Genomic DNA, 17563 nt, shown 5'->3' on the forward strand with positions numbered 1-17563 from the left:
TCACAGCGCTTCTTTCAGATTTTTATTTTCTTCACTTAAGGATGTATTTCTCAGCTCATTAGATGATTCACTACTAGGTTTAGTGTAGTCATCTTGAGGATTAGCAATGTAGACGTTTTGCAAAGCACGGAAGGTAGCACTCCTAGAAAAACCTTTTTTCACATTATATGTACCTTTTACGAACATATTCAATGAACCACCAACCAGCTCTATCTTTAAAGGAACTTGTTTACAATGAAAAGAAAAGGCCACAACGAGAAACAGGAAAAGGATGAAATAAGAGGGCTCACCAGTAAAGGCAAACATGCAGTAGAAGTAGGACACCATCCACGCACACAAATAGGAGGTCAAAACCAGGAATCAGCAGAGGAGGAGAGGATGCACGCAGGACGTTCGAAATGCACTGGAAAGAAGAGATCAGCAACTGAAAACACTCATGCACGTATATGTAGACTACTGTATCGAAATCTCATGGTCACCACAAACCGGAAGTCTATTATCATAGGTATACACACACAAAAGAGAAAGCAATTCAAGTGCATCACTAAAGTCATCAAATCATAAGGGAACAAAAGAGAAAAGGAAGAAAAAAAGACGTCCCAGCCCACCTCCAAAAAAACAACAAAGAATACACTCAGGGAGTTGCACAGCTTTGCTTGTAGACACATCTGGCATATATGGTTGGGGATGCCATTTGGGAATAGGAAGGGGCAGCACGTGGGGCAGGTGGCAGAGCGGGGAGCCCCAGGGCTGGGGAAGACCAGGGAGGTTGGACAGAGATTCCAGCAGCAGCCACCTGTCTGGCCTCCCGTCCAGAGGGGCTGCTCTACCCTTTGGGGTTGGTGGAGGAGGCTTCATGCATCATCCCAGGCCACTGATATCCTCATTTTGGTTCCTCAAGTGCTTCCTAGATGGTCCCTCAAACTGGTTCTTATACATGTTCTAAAGACAAGAGGGTGTCCATGATCAGCTGAGGACCCCAGACTGGGGCATCTCCCAGGTGACCGAAGCGTGGCACTCCTGCCCTGGGGAGGAGCCCAGGCCTGGGTGGGGTGGAGGAGGGGAGGGTCCCGTTAGGTCAAGTGCTATGGAACGTGAGATTTTTGCTCTTTGGGCCCCAGAACCTGCTAAGGAGCCTTCCCTGGCATGTCTATCAGGAAGAGGCCAGGAAGTGGCCAAGCTTCCTAGTCCTCAGCTGCTCTTCCCCGCACGTCCCCTCTGCAGAGTCCAGTGTGCACGGTGCACTCAGCTCCCCACCCCAGGCTCAGAGCCTTCTTACTTGGGGAAGTGGGGAGGATGGGGGGGATGAGAGCCTCACACAGACAGCTTTGCCTACAAGTGCATCCTGTGGGAACATCCCCCACCCACACATCTAGGTCTCCTGGAAGAAGCAGGAAGCCCCCATGCCTTCCCCTAGGGGGTCCTAGGGGTGGTGTGGACTCCGTGGCCTGTCTGTGGTGGGGCATCTGTGTTCTGGGACTAGGACTGCATTTGCTGCCTGGGGTCCTCTTCGGCAGGGGTTCTGGCTCTCTGGGACCTCAAACGCTCCCCACTCTCTCACTAGTCTCAGTGGGTACGAGACCATGGGGTAGAGTGTCTATGCCTGGTCCGAGATGACCCCAACCTTCCCCAGCCAACAGACCAGGCTCAGCGGCCATTAACTTCTGGAGCTTGAAGTTCAGGGAGACACACCTTCGTCACCACGCCAGTGTGCAGATCAGCAGGCTGAGGACACCCAGGGCAAGGATGGGGAAGATTACCAGCATCTTGCTCAGTGTGCTCAGGATTAAGATCGGAACAGGGTGTGCTCATCTGCAGACCTGAGATAAATGGGAAGGGCCAGGCCCTCCCTCCTTTGTTCACCTGTGCAGGAGCCCCCACCACCTTGGGGGCACCCTCGAGGGGGACATCACCTGTGGTTGGGAAGCTCATGGGTGGGAGAATGGCAGGGGATGGGTGCATGGGATGGGCAGGGCTCCAGGCACAGAGGGTGAGGGTGTCTGCGGAGGGAAGACCCGAGGGGGCTTTCTGCGGGCTCCCCTCCTGGTATCCCAGGATGAAGATAGGAACACCTGCCCGTAGAAGCTTTGAGGAGCAGGTATTGCGGCCCTGCCAAAGAGACACAGGGCTGGTTTGCGGGGGCCTTCCCAGGGCCTATCCTGACACAGCCCCTCCACCCCAGGTGTCAGATGAGCCCTGGATACAGGAGATCATGAAGGCCTCACTGGGTTCCCCACCCAGGGCCCGCTAGGCTGAGGGGTGCCTTCTCAGCTTCTCCCCCTGTTCCTGGTCCGGGGCAAAGCTGGACCCCTGCTTCCTGTCCCCAGCGCTCAGGGTGACTCTGACTGCGTATGCACAGGTGAAGAGGGGAAGGAAGCAACGGTTACTTGGGGAGTTTGCAGCAAAGCAAGGGGTGGGGGGCGGGATAGGCGGTGTTTAGGAAGGGAGGTGCCAGCTCCCTGAGCACAGGGGGACAGTGAGCAGGCACACATGCCGGGGCTGCCCTGAGAAGCTCAGAGAGGGCACAGCCACGGCGTGGGTGGGGCAGGGTGGAAGTCCTCTTCAGGCCTTATGTCCTGTGGTTCTGGGCACCTCAGGTGGGCAGGAATCACTCCTCCCTAGTTGCTCCGCACTCCTGCCCGCCAAAAAGAGAAGCTCTTGGGGGTCAATCCCCTCCCCCGACTCGGCCCTGCTCACCTATGACGGTCAGTGTGGTGGTTCTGACATTTCTCTGGCGCCCCATCAGAGTCCACTTGTACTGTCCTGCCTGGGTGTCCTGGGCTTCTTCAGTTACTAGGTACGCCTCGCCCTCCCAAACCCAGAGCTCCCATCCATCCTGGCAGACGTTTCCTGGGGGCTTTGCACTGCAGATGAGCTTCCAGGGTGCCTTGGGGTCCGCTCTCAGGGAGATGTTGATGTGGGAGAAGGCATTGGAGATGCTGCAGCTCATCATGGCTGGCTTGCCCCTTGACACAGAAACCACACCCTTGGTGCAGTTGGGGTTGTCCGAGACTGTGTGGGGGGAAAGTCACAAGTGTGGGTCATGGCTGGACCTCAGGCCATCCAGTGACTGCCCTTCCTGGGGTCACTGGCACTACCTGGAGCCTGGGCCCCTCCTGGCCTGATCTAGGTCTCTCCTCCCACACCCATCTTGCCCCCGCTGCATTCCTCGCCCCGTCCCGCCGCCGCCCCCGCGGGCAGGCAGAGTTGGGACCATGCCACTTACTTCCACTCTGAGCACTCATGAAGGCTGCCAACAACAAGAGGACCCAGAACATCCTGGGAGCGAGGAGAGTGGATGCTGATGTCAGCATGGCCAGCAGGATGTGGATGAGTTTTAAGGGGTCCCTCGTCCTCCTTACTGGTTTTTGGGACACTCCCTGGAGGAAGGAAAGCTGATGAGTCAGAGTTCCCTTAGGCTCCTTGGGAAGCCAGTGAGAGCGGCTGCACACTGGCCAGGATGGGCGAGGGTCCCCAAGCTCCTCCCTGACCCAACTGTGTCATGACCCTTCTCGACACCTTTATAATGTCTGCAGTGGGACCACTGTTAGACAGATGAGAAAGACAGATGAGACAGGAAACAAGTCCCTGGGACACAAGTCCATTTATATTGCTGGGGTTATCTTGAATTTTATATAAAACATGCAAAACTCCCTGAGCATGTGTCCTGTAGAGACGGGTCGTGACACACAGAATCTCGTGTGGCCGCTTGAACCTGACACCAGCCTAAGACCACCTTGGATGCTCCTTGCCCCTCTTCAGCTCTTGCATTCTGAGGATTGGCATTTGGGGACATTTGGTCCACTCTCCAGATTTGCTTTTATCAACAAAAAGAGTCTTCCTGTGGAACTCATGAGCTACCGTCCGGAAAGCTGAACTTTCACTTCCTCTGAAACAAATGCTCATCTCAGGCTTTGGCATCCAGTAAAACTGACATCTGGGCTTTGCAGGCGGCACAGTGGTAAAGAATCTGCCTGCCGATGCAGGAGACACAAAAGATGAGGGTTCAATCCTGGGTCAGGGAGATCCTCTGGAGTAGGAAATGACACCAAGTCCAGTAGCCTTTCCTGGGGAATTCCATGGACAGACTCAGACATGACTGAGCGACTAACACTTTCACTTTTCATAATGACATGTGGCTACCATTAGGTACTACACGGAGGATGAGATGGTTAGATAGTATCACCAACTCAATGGACATGAGTTTGAACAAACTCAGGATATAGTGGAGGACAGAGGAGCCTGGCAGGTTACAATCCATGGAGTTACAAAGAATGGGATGTGACTTAGCGACTGAACAACAACAAAAAGTAGCTTCACTGCCCGAAAAATCCTCTGTGTTCCATCCATTCATCCTTCCTTCCCACCAACTCCTGTCAACCATTGATCTTTTGACTGTGTCCAGAGTTTTGCCTTTTCCAGAATGCCATGGACTTGGTACCCTTTGGTTTTGAATTCAGTGACTCTGATTTCTTTTTTTCACTTTGCGTGGTACTGGGCAGAAGGGCCAGGAGCAAAGGAAAGTGTGGATGTAATCGCTTCCAGGAGCTGAGGGCCATTGGTGACCAGCCTCAGTCCTGACTCCAGGAGACTCTGCGTCAAACAAGGAGAATGACATGGCGAGGGACAGTCTCAGCCCCCAGACCCCTGTGACGGTGCTGCTGTCTCTGGCTTCCCTTGATTTTCTAAACTTGCTTCTATTCCTAATTTACCGTCAGAAGGACAGCCTTCTTTTCTCACATAAGTACAACATTTGTAGTTGAGGAAGAAAGACGTCACCTGAGAGACACGTGTTCTGTGCACACACATGTATGTGATTTTACATACGTGGAATCAGGTTAGACAGCCCACTACTGTCTCTCTCTTCTTGCCCTCTGTACTGTATGTACAAGGGTGAATGCTGCTCTTTAGTCACTAAGCCATGTCTGACTCTTTGCAACCCCATGTTCTGGAGCCCACTAGGCTCTGCTGTCCATGGGAATTCCCTTGCAAGAATATTGGAGTGGGTTACCATTTCCTTCTCTAGGGGATCTTCCTGATTTAAGGATCAAACTTGCCTCTCCTGCATTGGCAGGCACTTTCTTTACCACTGATCCATCAGGGAAGGGTGAAAGGTGGCCCCAAAACACATGTCCACCCAGAATCTGTGAAGGTGATCTTACTTGGAAATAGAGCCTTTGCTGCTGCTGCTGCTAAGTCGCTTCAGTCGTGTCTGACTCTGTGCGACTCCATAGATGGCAGCCCACCGGGCTCCCCCGTCCCTGGGATTCTTCAGGCAAGAACACTGGAGTGGGTTGCCATTTCCTGCTCCAATGTATGAAAGTGAAAAGTGAAAGTGAAGTCACTCAGTCGTGTGGGACTCTTCGCGACCCCATGGATTGCAGCCTACCAGGCTCCTCCGTCCATGGGATTTTCCAGGCAAGAGTAAAGGAGTGGGTTGCCACTGCCTTCTCCCAGAGCCTTTGCAGTCATAAATAAAGAGGAGGTCGTATTAGGGCAGCGTGGACCCAATCTAATGTGACTGGCTTCCTTGTAAGAAGAGAGAAATTTGTAAGAAAGAGACACAGGGAGAGGCCAGGAGCTGACAGAGGCACAGACTGGAGGGACGTGGCCACAAGCCAAGGGACGCCAGAGCTGCCAGAAGCTGGAAGAGACAAGGAAGGATGTTTCCCTGCAGCTGTGCTGACAGCTTGATTTTGGACTTCCGGCCTCCAAATTGGAGGAGGGCAAACTTTGCTTCTTTTGATCCCTTGTTTGTGGTGCTTGGTCACGGCTGCCCCAGGACACTCACACTGGCCCCTCTCTCTTTCCCCAGACCCCAGCTTTCCCATCACTGGAATAATCAGGCACAAACCCCAGACACTGGAGGGAGTGTTCTGGGGTCATGTTCTGTCCATTTCTCTGTGTCTGGTTCTCACTTTGTAGTGTGCTGCTGGTGAGGTCTGCCTCCCCCGATCCTGAAAGCTTGACTTCAGTGGCTGCAAGGATTCCCTTTGTCTTAGCTTGTGAGCTGCCCTGTCCCCTGGGCTTCTAGCTCCGCCTCTTCCTGGTGACACCTGGTGCTGTGGAGGGTTGACCAGCTCACCCTGTTTCTGGCCCTTCAGATTTCCACATTGTCACTGCCTTTGCAAACCCTTTGCTCCTCTTCCTGGGAGTGTCTGTCTTCTCCTTACAGCTTTATAAGACTTTAACCCCTTAAAGAAACAAACTGCCTTCCAGGAGAGGTACGTTTCCATCATCATTTCTCCCCAGATCGTCTTTGGAATAAGGACTCCACGTGTTTACGTCGTCCTGTCTGTCTTTTCCTTCAAAGCTTCAGGATTTTGTTTTAAATTAGTTTTTGTTTGTTTGTGTAGAGAATCCTTTTTAAAAGGCTTCCCAGATGGTGGAATATCCATCACGGTCAAATTTTGTCTATTTTTATGCTCAAATCTTGAATATTCCTCAAGGTTTGTTTGCAAGTAGCATGTCACAGGTCTAATGTTGCTCCTTTCCAGGAGGACAAGTGGTGCCTGAGGCACTGAAGAGTGAAGCACCCTGTCGCCCTGGCCAAGGCACCCCCACCACGTGCGGCCATTCAGGCCCTGCCAGCCGCAGGGTACAGGCCACTATGCTGTCCATCATGCGTTTTCACCCCGGGAAGGCAGGTTCTCTCTATGGCTGTTTATCTTTCCTTGGACATTTATTTCTCACAAGAACATTAACACAGTTTTAATCAATGACTTTTTTTTTTTTTTTTTTTTAACAAGAGTTTGGTGATTAAGTGAAGAGAGACAGCTGCCCTGATCCTGCCCCAACCTGCTCAGCATAATACAAAAGAGGCTGAGATTTCACAGGTGGACACAACCCAGTAGCTGCCTTTCAGCAATTGCCAGGATGGGGCATAGAGAGCTCATCACTATTACGTGCTGCTGAGCACCCCATGTGATGGAATGTTCTTGAAAGAGGTGTTGCAACTTCCTGTGCTGGGGCTTTTCCTGGAACCTCGGATCTGTTCAATTCTTTTCCTGAGTATTTTTTACAAAATAACTTTTCTTAAATTGGAAGGTTCTCATACACAGAATGGTGCCCAGCGACCCATAAGGCATCCTTGCTGGTGGTCGACAGTGAATCCTGGCCTCCTAGCCAGAGCCCTCGGGGCTGCCTGAAGGGAGACCCTCGCCCAGGGATGTCCTCCCCTGAGGCTGCCTGAGCAGGCAGGAGATTGATCTTGTGTGCTCATCTCTGGCCACTGACTCATCCTGGAGGAAGCCTTGGGCAGGACCCCCAGCGTTTCCAGTCTCCTTAAGATCTCCCCTCGGATCCCAGCCACTCTGCTGCTTCCACTGACCTCAGAACAGCCTTTGCCCCCCTGTTCCCCATTGAACGTGGGCCTGTGTGTCCTATCGATGGGGAGGCAGGCCAAGTCTCCCCAGGCTGAAAATACATTCCCAGGCCCCATGCCCACTGGCCCCAAGGCTGGAGCAGGCAGGTGTCCTCAGGGTCACATGGAGGGCTAACCCCCCAGGGACCCAAAGGAAGAATGCCACCTAAGCCTGTGCTCTGAGAGCAGTGATCCCTCACGTGTGAGAGGGGGAGCCTCCTGCTGGTGACCTGGCATCATCACCGAATGCCCAGTGCGACCAGGAGACTTAGTGGGAAGGGCAGCTGTGGTATCTCTGGGAGGGAGACAGCCAGGGGTCTACAGTATCCAGAGGGAAACTCACTCCTCAAAACCTTTCCTCATCACGTTTTCCTGACCATTGTCCAGCTTTCATCCTTCCCATAAATTTAGGAGTTGTGTTTCAAGTTCCTAGTACACTTTCTGGGATGCTGAGTGAAAGTGAAAATCACTCAGTCCTGTTTGACTGTTTGTGACCCCATGGACTGTAGTCCGCCAGGGTCCTCTGTCCATGGGATTTTCCAGGTAAGAATACTGGAGTAGGTTGCCTTTCCCTTCTCCAGGGGATTTTCCCAACCCAGAGATCAAACCTGAGTCTCCCGCCTTGGAGGCAGATTCTCTGAGCCACCAGGACATTGATTGAAAGTAAATGAATGAGTGGGTTCATTCACAGTCCTGAACCACGCAGGGTCTCACTCCATGTGGAGCCAGGACAAGCTAGGCTGGCAAAGCCACCCCCTCTTCAGAAGCTTCCAGGATCCTACTCCCACTCCCTGGGAGAGCACCCTGTCACTACACAGCATACACAGACACATAGACACAGACACACAGACACACACACACACACACACACACACACAGAAACACACACACACACACCGACAGACACACACACCGACAGACACACACACAGACACACACACACACAGACACACACACAGACACACACACAGATGCACACACAAACACACACACAGATGCACACACAGACACCCAGACACACACACAGACACACACACACACACACACACACACACACACACACACACAGTGCTGGGGGGAGGGCCCCTAGGGCCCCCACATGCTCTGCCTACAATAGGTGCTCAGTCCCTAGACCTGCTCAGAATTCCCTGCAGGGCCGATGCCACACGAAGGGTGCGGTCAGTCCCCCCCAGTGAGCTCTGGGCAGGGGCCCGGCGGAGCTGAATGAGTCAAAGGTCAACCTTGGTCTGCACCTGGACCAGGTGACATGGAGAGGGGTGACCTCAGCAAAACGGTGTTTTTGTAACACACGCTGACCTACCCAACTGGACTCTGGGAGGGAGCGTGTGTTGACAAGTAAAAGGAAAGCAAAAGGGACGAAGCAGGCTGAAGTCCAGAGGTCGGGTAGGAGGGCGGATGGTGTCTTCCAGCGGCGAGGGCGTGGCCCCCTGGGAAAGGTGTGTGGGGTCCCTTGAGCCTACGTCAGGCTCACCAAACCACCCTCTGCTCTCAATATCTCATAGTTTGTCTACCTTCCAGGGAAACACCCCAGAGAGCCTGTCTCACCAGCCTCCCCACCCTAACCTCTGTACTTTTCACAACACTACATATCCCTATGTGTTGGGGGCCAGAGTGAGGTACTCTGCCCGTGACAAAGGTCATGAGGAAGGAGGCTCGACATACGCAAAGGCGGGATCGAGCCTCAGGAGTCCCCCTGGAAATCCTCAAGCATCTACCCCCATAACCAGAGCCTGCCTACTTTACTACTTTGTGCTCTCACCTACATCTCTGACTTTACGGGGGGCTGTCCCCCACCACCTCTTTCGGAGAAGGAGTTAACTTAGAGCTCCAGTTAATAATAATTCCTGGGCGTGATAAGAGTGTTTTAACCTACAAACTCCTCTGAAGGTTCTCTAGCCTGCCTGACAGGCTTGTCCAGCCACATGTGATTGCTCACAGCCTCCCAACCGTGAGAGGCACGAGATGCTTTAAACCTTCTAAAAACAGGTTCCTTAGAAAAGTTAGAAAACTATTAGTATAAGTATAATGGGCTGATTAGAAATTGTATTGGGAAGGGTTTTTCATTTGTTGAGCCAATGTTTGTTGCTAAGTCTCCACATCCCCTGCCCTTACACACATTAATGAATATATAGAAGAAATAAGTATTAACCTTTGATATTAATCACGTTAGACCTTAGGCTAAGTAAATTTTTTCCTTAACTAAAACCCACTACACCCTCACCCTATAGGAATGTAACTTTATTTGGGTGGCGTCTGTTTTAAGAATAATCACCCCTGGAGAAATAAGTGTCCTGGTTGACTGACCATTGTCACAAGGAGAGGGTCGTAAATTGTCAGCAGGCCCCCTGGCCAGAAGATGATGTAACACCCCTAAGACCTCTGTATGCATTTGTGTGAAGCATCTGACTTTGATAAAAGTCACGACTGCTATCCCCACGTGACTTTTGTATAACATCTCAGTGTATAAAAACAGACTCTGGAAAATAAAGAATTGGGATCAGTTTCTCGAAATACTGGTCTCCCCATGTCGCTCTCTCTCTCTCTGGTTGAGTCTCCATCTGGAGCGCGGAACCCGCCATGCTTACTAATTATGCCTGGGCTTCTAAGATCCGACTGGGGAGGCCTCAGTGTCTCCTCTCCTTCGGGAGAACGGAAGGATGCCTGCGGCCTACGTAAGTGGTACAAACTTCCTGTCTTGAAGTTTTATTGGTCTCTGGCGTAAACCAAGCTACTCAGCCTCTTTTCTCCACTGAATTTTCCTACTGAGCTATCCTCATCCTATTACTCTGTATATCTTTGATAAAATATTTAAATAAATAGGTCGCCGACGCCGTCCCCACTTCGAATACCCTGGATCAGCCGGGGCAGGACCCCGGCACCTATGTCCTAAAAATTAGTTCTTCCCAGGTAGCTCAGCTGGTAAAGAATTCGCCTGCAATGCAGGAGACCCCGGTTCAATTCCTGGGTTGGGAAGACCCCCTGAAGAAGGAATAGGCTACCCACTCCAGTATTGGTGGGCTCCTCTGGTGGTTCAGACAGTAAAGAATCTGCCTGCAATGAGGGAGACGTGGGTTTGACCCCTGGGTCGGGATGATCCCTTGGAGGAGGGCATGGCAACCCACTTCAGCAGCTTGCCTAGAGAATCCCATGGATGCAAGAGCCTGGTGGGTTACAGTTCATGGGGTCACAAAGAGTCAGACACGACAGAGCGACTAACACTTTCACTTTTCATATAACCCTATGTCCTAAAAATTATTTTACACTGACTCAATTTTTAAACATTAGTATATGTTTTAGCTTCACCTTAAATACCCATTTGTAGTCACTAGATGTGCTATTTATAGGTATGTTCTCACAAAAATGAAAGGACCAGAAGACTATGAAAGCAGGAAGTGTCACAGATTTTCTACCACCACTTGGAGTCCTCCGCAGGGAGTATGGCCTGTGCACAGGTGAGCCCTGGCCATCTTCTGTCATGTTGTCCAAGGTTGCTGAAGGTGTGGGCTCCCAGACGGGCACTGGCTGGCACTCCCTGCCACTCTTCCGCTGCCCCTAAAACTCCAGTCTTCCCTGAGCCTTCCCTAGGCCGTGGCGGGGCTCTGCCCTCACACACACGAGCCTCTCAGTCCAACTTCATGCGCTCCCTGAGGTTCTCCTCACCAGGAAAGCCCCTGGAGGGGTCCAGACTCTGGACAAGGAAATGCCAGGGTCCCTTCCCACCAGTCTCTGCCCCCAAACTCCAACCACCGTGGGCCTGACTCCTCATAATCAGATGATACAGCCTAGGTGCTGGGAAGAACTCCAGGTTGGGGTAGATCCTTGAAACCATAGAGCAGTCTCAACTAAACCAAATCTGTACAATGGAGACACAGACTTTTCCACCTTATAGAATACGGAAGGGGTGTCTGCAAAGAGCTGGACTGGGGATGGATGAGCTGGACTGGGAAGGAGGGGCTGGTCTAAGGATGGACGAGCTGGAATGGGGATGGGGGGAGCTGGTCTGGGATGGAGAAGTTGGACTGGGGATGGAGGAGCTGGACTGGGGATGGGAGGAGCTGGACTGGGGATGGAGGAGCTGGACTGGGGGTGGGAGGAGCTCCCCGTGTCCTCAGGCACCTTTGCCGCCCTTATCAGTCTGGGGTTCCACTGCTGTCTTATTTTTAAATATAGGTATATTTTATGCAATATTTGCCACATATTTACATTTCAAAGTGATTCGTTATCTGAAATTCAGATGGGTTTTTAAGTCTGGCATTTCCACTCCTCTGCCTGAGTCCCTCCTCTTACCTCTGATGCTGCAAAGGACAGGAAAATGGGAGAGAGAGAGGCCAGGGCACAACAGGGGAAGAGAGGGGTGAGAAGGCAGAGGGTGGGGGGTGCTACAGGAAGACTGCATGATGGGGCAAGAGCTGGAGGGGCCCTGAGGTTTCTGGAGTTGGGAAAAGTGAGGCAACAATTCACCATTCTCTCAGATCACTGTCACAGCTGCTGATATCTACATATATTAAGCTGGGGCACACAGCTGGGATTTGTGCTGTCACTGGGGACCTGATCACATTTGGGAGTCAGTGGAACACCTTGGAAAGTGCGTGCCGTTGCCAGCACTTTGTCCTGCCACAGGACCTTGGGGAAACTGAGGCAGCAGGTATGTGGCTTTGAGGCTTATGAGCTGACCAGGGGCACAGGGGTTCTCGGTCAGCAGGGATCTCCATTCCTGCAGCACCTAGGAGAAGCTGGACCAGGTTTCCCACACAAAGGCTCAGTGGTAATGTGTATGTACCTGGATATTTACATGGGAGGGTGAGCACCCTGCTGTCCAGGCAGGCCTTTCACCAGCAGTGTGGAGGGAGGCAACCAACCACCTTCAGGAGACACTGAAATGGAGCCCCAACCCTGGCTCAGAGGGAAGGGATGCCCCAGTCCAGGAAGGCTTTGCTGTGTCCTGTCCTTGCTGCTATGGCTAGGAGGGATCCTACTGGGCAGTAATAAGTTCCTGCAAGCCTGGGGACTGAGTCTGTAAACCACTGTTGCTCTCACGGGCCATCAGTACCTGCCAGCCCATCAGCTGGGCTACTTCTCACTCTCTTTCACAAGGCACTTCCTCTGAAAATCCTCCCTGTCCTTGCACCTGCTGGTTGCACCCTCCGCGGGGGGGTGGGGGCCTGTACCTCCCCACCACCTTCACTATTTAGTCCCAGGGGATGAGGGCCTCCCAGGGGCTCTGGCTCCCCAGGCACTGGGAGTGGAAACTGGCTTTCAAATGGCAGATCATTCACCAGTAGTGGGAGGTGAATTGAATTTAGAGACTGCTGCTGCAGCCTAACCAAAATGAAAGGAGAGCATAGAACGAGTCAGTGGAGTGCCCCTCTCCAGGTTTCCTCTGTTTTAATGAGTGTTTGTGAGAGAATGGGCTGAGTGTGCGTGTGTGCCCCTTGTGAGTGCACACAAGTGCGTATGTGCATGAAAGTGAGTATGTGTGCACAAGTATGAGAGTCGCAGTGTTGGCCTGTACGTGAAAGTGTTTCACGCCAGATGTGGTCGGGACAGCAGGTGTCCCGGTGTTCCCAGGTGTGGTCCGGGACGCAGGTTTTGTGCGGATGGGTGGACAAGCGGGAGCTCAAGACGCCAACTCTCTGCCCCTCCTGACAAGGGCAGAGTCAAGCCTGGAGCTGCCCCTCAGAGACGCAGTTCCCCACCAGGTCAGGAAGCCTTTGTCTTTTTCCCTCCTTCAGCGGAGAGGCAGAGCGTAGAGCCTGGGAGCTCAGCGCTCCATCTCCATCAACCCAGCCCCTATTTGAGTGCAATCCTACACCAGGAGCCACGGCCACCACCCCTCCAGCTCTCACCTCGACCGGGTAACCTGCTCCTCCACGCCTGAAGCTGCAGGCTGTCTGTGCGCAGGTCTGAGTGGCTGCATTCAACCCGAATGATGATTCCAGGGCGGAGCCAGGAAAAGAGGAGGTGGGAAGGATTCAGAATCCATGCACCTCAGGTCTGATAGCAGGGTCCTGTATTCAGGAAGGAAACCTCAAGTTATGGGAAGTCACTCGAGTTTCCCATAAAAGCAGAGACATTACTTTGCCAAGATAGGTCTGACTAGTCAAGGCTATGGTTTTTCCAGTAGTCATGTATGGATGGGAGAGTTGGACTATAAAGAAAGCTGAGTGCAGAAGAATTGATACTTTTGAACTGTGGTGTTGGAGAAGACTCTTGAAAGTCCCTTGGACATCAAGGAGACCCAACCAGTCCATCCTAAAGGAGACCAGTCCTGGGTGTTCATTGGAGGGACTGATGTTGAAGCTGAAACTCCAATACTTTGGCCACCTGACATGGAGAGCTGACTCATTTGGAAAGACCCTGATGCTGGGAAAGATTGAGGGCAGGAGGAGAAGGGGACAACAGAGGACGAGATGCTTGGATGGCATCACTGACACAGTGGACATGGGTTTGGGTGGACTCAGGAACTTGGTGATGGACAGGGAGGCCTAGCGTACTGCGGTTCATGGGGTCGCAAAGAGTCGGACATGACTGAGCAAGTGAACTGAACTTGAATTTCAGGAACTGCCCTGAGTTCAGGGGAAAAGATGATTTTCTTGACAGTGAATTCCTTATTATATTTTTATTAGACGCAGGGCATTAGATAATCATTCTAAAGAAAATGGTAGGTGGCAGTTTTCCAGGAGAGCCAGTTCCTTTCTCCCCTTTCAAGCTCTGTCTGAACAGATCTTCCTTTGGGGAGCCGGGTGTGTTCACCCCGCTGCGTTTATCTGGGGACCTGCCTGTCCCCTGCTGTGTATTACCCCCACACAGACACTGGGCCAAGCCCTGCCCATGGAGAATCCTCAGAGCCTGTTTCCATCTTTCAGAAATGCAAGTTGGGTCCACCTAGATAGAAGTCATGCTGGGGACACAGGCAGGGATAAGGAATGAGAGTGAGTAGGAGCAAGTGGTAAAGAGTTTAAACTATAAATTGTCCTTCATTAGCCCTTGAGCAGAAGGAGCCCCTCTTCCTGGCTCCCTCCCCAGGGAGGGTCCTGGCAGGCTGAGTATAGAGACACTCTGTGGCCAAAACAGGTGTCCCTGGGGCATACCTGAGTGCCTTCATTCCCAGAGGGTGGAGTCCAATAGGTGCTGACCTCAGAGAAGTGCTGGAACCCGGGAGTGTCTTTGCAGGGGTATGCATGTTTCTCTTGTACAAATGCTTTTGGTTCTTATAAAAATCACTAAGGTAGAAGTCTCTCTTTGAGACTCTGAAAGTGGGGAATAAGGGCAATGTGTGAGAGTCACAAGGGCGGGGAAGGACAGAGGTGTTTCAACTCTTTGTTCTTTGTTCGACTCCAGGCTCTGTTTTATTCAAATTGCTGGAGGCAAGCGGCTGCTGTTGACTTGAACTGAGTCCTTGGTCCATGTCCAGCCTCGCTAGTTTCCGGGTTCTCGGCAGCAGCGCCCAGATTTCCTGCAGACCCGGAAGAAGGCTGCTGTCTTCATCCCGCTGCCTAGCCTGCCTGCATACACCCTCCCAGCTCCAACTTCCCTGTGGCAGAGGGCCAGGTGTGCAGCCTCAGCTGTGGGCAGCATGTGTCCTGGGAGCTCACACCTGGGGCAGCGGAGTCATGAGCCGAGGGTGACCAGAGACAAAGGGGCACGTGCAGGGCTGGGCCTGGCTCTGTCCCCGCACCCCCGAGGAGAGAGCCTGGGAGAGAGAGACCCAGCAGGGATGCTGTGGCAGGGGTTGGGGGCAGGAGAAAGAGTTTGTTTCTGTTCAGTGTAGGACGTCCCTCATCAGACCTGCACTTTCAATAAAGCCCCCTGGAAGGCAGGAGTGGGGTGGGGGCAGTGCGTCTGAAGGTCCTTCCATGGGGGAGCAGAAGCCTCAAAGGTGTATGGAGGATGGAGACCCCACAGTTATCGGTAGTTTGGAGGTGGGGTGAGGAAGCCCAGAGGTCCGCAGTGCCAACTGAGTGCCATGTGGACTGTCCCCTTCCACTAGAACCTAAAGTGACCTGCTAGCAGAGTGTAGAGCAGAGTAAGGGGCAAAGAGGTATCTGTGGCCACTAGGGGAGAGGTCCCATAGGCTGTGGACCCAGGCTGGGCAAATCCTCGGCAGGTGGGCAGAGACAGTGCTGGTGTGGGTGGGAGCCTTGTGGACCAGCCCTCACCCATCCTATGCTGACATGTGTAGACTTGTATTCTCTCATTCTGGTTGAGCAGCTTCCCCGAGGCATGTGGCCATGTTCATGAACACATGTCTGCTGGCATCTCAGACACTCGGCACCCCCACTGAAGGGCAGGTCTCGGAGTGCAGACCCTCCAAGGGCTCATGGGCCTAAGAGTGTGTTTAAACAGGGCTTTGTGTTTGTGAGCTTTGAGGCTGGGTTCACAGCCCCAGAATCATGGCTTCTTGTTTCCTCGATATTTTGAAAGCCCTGGTCCAGTGTCGCCTTATTTCCAGAGCAGCTGAGGAAGAATCCGCTTGTGCTCATTCCTATGTACATCGTCCTTGTGGGGAAGATTTAAACTTTTCCTCTTGTCTCTGGTGAGGCTGGGCTCAGTTGCTGAGTCCTGTCTGGTGTTTTGCGACCCCGTGGACTGCAGCCCACCAGGCTCTTCTGTCCATGGGATTCTCCAGGCAGGAATACTAGAGTCGGTTGCCATTTCCTCGGCCAGCAGATGGTCCTGACCCAGGCATTGAGACCGTGCCTCCTGCATCTCCTGCTTTGTCAGGCAGCTTCTCTACCACTGAGCCACCTGGGAAGCCCTTGGTTAGGGGAGGGGAGTGTTTTACTTACTTCCTCACCCTAGTGCCTATATCCCCCTTCCAACCAAAATCTTGCATTTCCTTTTCTTCTTTTTTCTAAACTTCAAGAAATGCACATCTTTCCTCTTTCTTTTCAGTGATCTCCCTAGGGCTCCTGCAGTCCAGATGTCAGCATTCATCTCACAGTCTTTTCATTCTCAGGTCCAGAATGTTTTCAGCCAAGCTGGCCGTGCCACGTGGCTTGTGGGATCTCAATTTCTCAACTAGGGATTGGACCCAGGGCACGGCAGTGAAAGTTTAAAATCCATACCTTTAGAGTACCAGGGAATGTCCGTGCTTTAGAAACTTTTAAGTTTTAAAATGTAAGACTAAAATTCTTGACCCGTTAGTATTTCTCTTTCTGATGGAGTCACCCGGAAGCATGATGTTTGCTTTCTGAAATGGCTGCATTCCTCCAACATCGGGTTATTTTCTCCCCAGCTGCCCCAGCCTTCAGTGCTCTTGGGAATTATTTGTCTTTACACTTCATTTTTTGAAAGAATCACATTTTCAGTATTCATCCTTCCTCAACCAACACCCAGATATGCCTTTCCCTTTATCTGAACGTTCTTTTATTTTCTTCAACATAGTATAACATTTTACTTATGGAAGTGCTTATAACTGGGGTGCTTGTTGCTGCTTCAGGAATCATGAGGTAGGTCTGGTTCTGGCCCCGCCCTCGCCGTGCATTGAGTAACTCGGTCCTGAGGGTCTAACTCCTGCAGTGGCCCCTCAGAGTCAGGGAGGAGGAGGGCTCCGCCAATCTGGCTGAACCATGTGGTCCCCACAGCTCCCTCCAGGGTCCCTGATGCCTCCGGGCTGCCCAGACCCTGGCGCGCAGGCCACCGCCAACTGTACGCTCTCCTCTCCCCTCTGGGGACGAGCCCTGTCAGTGTACCTTAGGTCACCTTGCTGATGGGGCAACAGGAATGGAGATTCAGTGGCCACAGTAGCCAGGGGGAGGCAGCTCTGCCTGGAAGGGGAAGGGCTCACTAGGGGATTTAAACATTAGAGCACTGTTTCCCCCTTATCATGACAACCTGTTCATTGCCTAGCATTTACAAAAGCTGTTGTTGTTTGGTTGCTAAGTTGTGTCTGACTCTGTGACCCCCATGGACAGCAGCATGCCAGGCACCCCGTCCTTCACTCTCTCCCAGAGTTCGCTCAGATTTGTGTCCATTGAGTCAGTGATGCTGTCCAACCACCGCATCCTCTGCTGCCTCCTCCTTTTGACTTCAATCTTTCCCAGCATCAGGGTCTTTTCCAGTGAGTCAGCTCTTCTCATCAAGTGGCCGACAGAATAGAGCTTCAGCTCAGCATTAGTCCTTCCAGTGAATATTCAGGGTTGATTTCCTTTAGGATTGGCTGCTTTGATCTCCTTG

At 52.3% G+C, this 17563-nt stretch overlaps 1 protein-coding gene across 1 annotated transcript; it reads right to left on the reverse strand.

Annotated features, from left to right (window-relative positions):
* Window positions 1-651: 651 nt before the first annotated feature.
* LOC147351284 (secreted and transmembrane protein 1-like) lies at window positions 652-13392 on the reverse strand. The gene is made up of 3 exons (XM_086356762.1): window positions 13231-13392; window positions 3227-3380; window positions 652-3012 (listed from the first exon to the last, which is right to left on the reverse strand). The coding sequence occupies exons 2-3, from the start codon at window positions 3312-3314 to the stop codon at window positions 2666-2668; spliced, it is 435 nt and encodes a 144-aa protein (XP_086212888.1). The 5' UTR covers window positions 3315-3380; window positions 13231-13392; the 3' UTR covers window positions 652-2665.
* Window positions 13393-17563: the final 4171 nt, after the last annotated feature.

This window comes from Bos grunniens, chromosome 19 (assembly GCF_055505025.1).
Source record: "Bos grunniens cultivar Pamir isolate PY7600 chromosome 19, Bosgru_T2T1.0, whole genome shotgun sequence".
NCBI classification, from domain to species: Eukaryota; Metazoa; Chordata; class Mammalia; order Artiodactyla; family Bovidae; genus Bos; species Bos grunniens.

Bases quoted from the DNA above. Each gene is read 5' to 3' on its own strand.
- LOC147351284 (XM_086356762.1), bottom strand. From the start codon at position 3,314: ATGCTGACATCAGCATCCACTCTCCTCGCTCCCAGGATGTTCTGGGTC. The intron at 3,013-3,226 runs GTAAGTGGCATG...CCCCCCACACAG, and splicing joins CATGAGTGCTCAGAGTGGAA to TCTCGGACAACCCCAACTGC.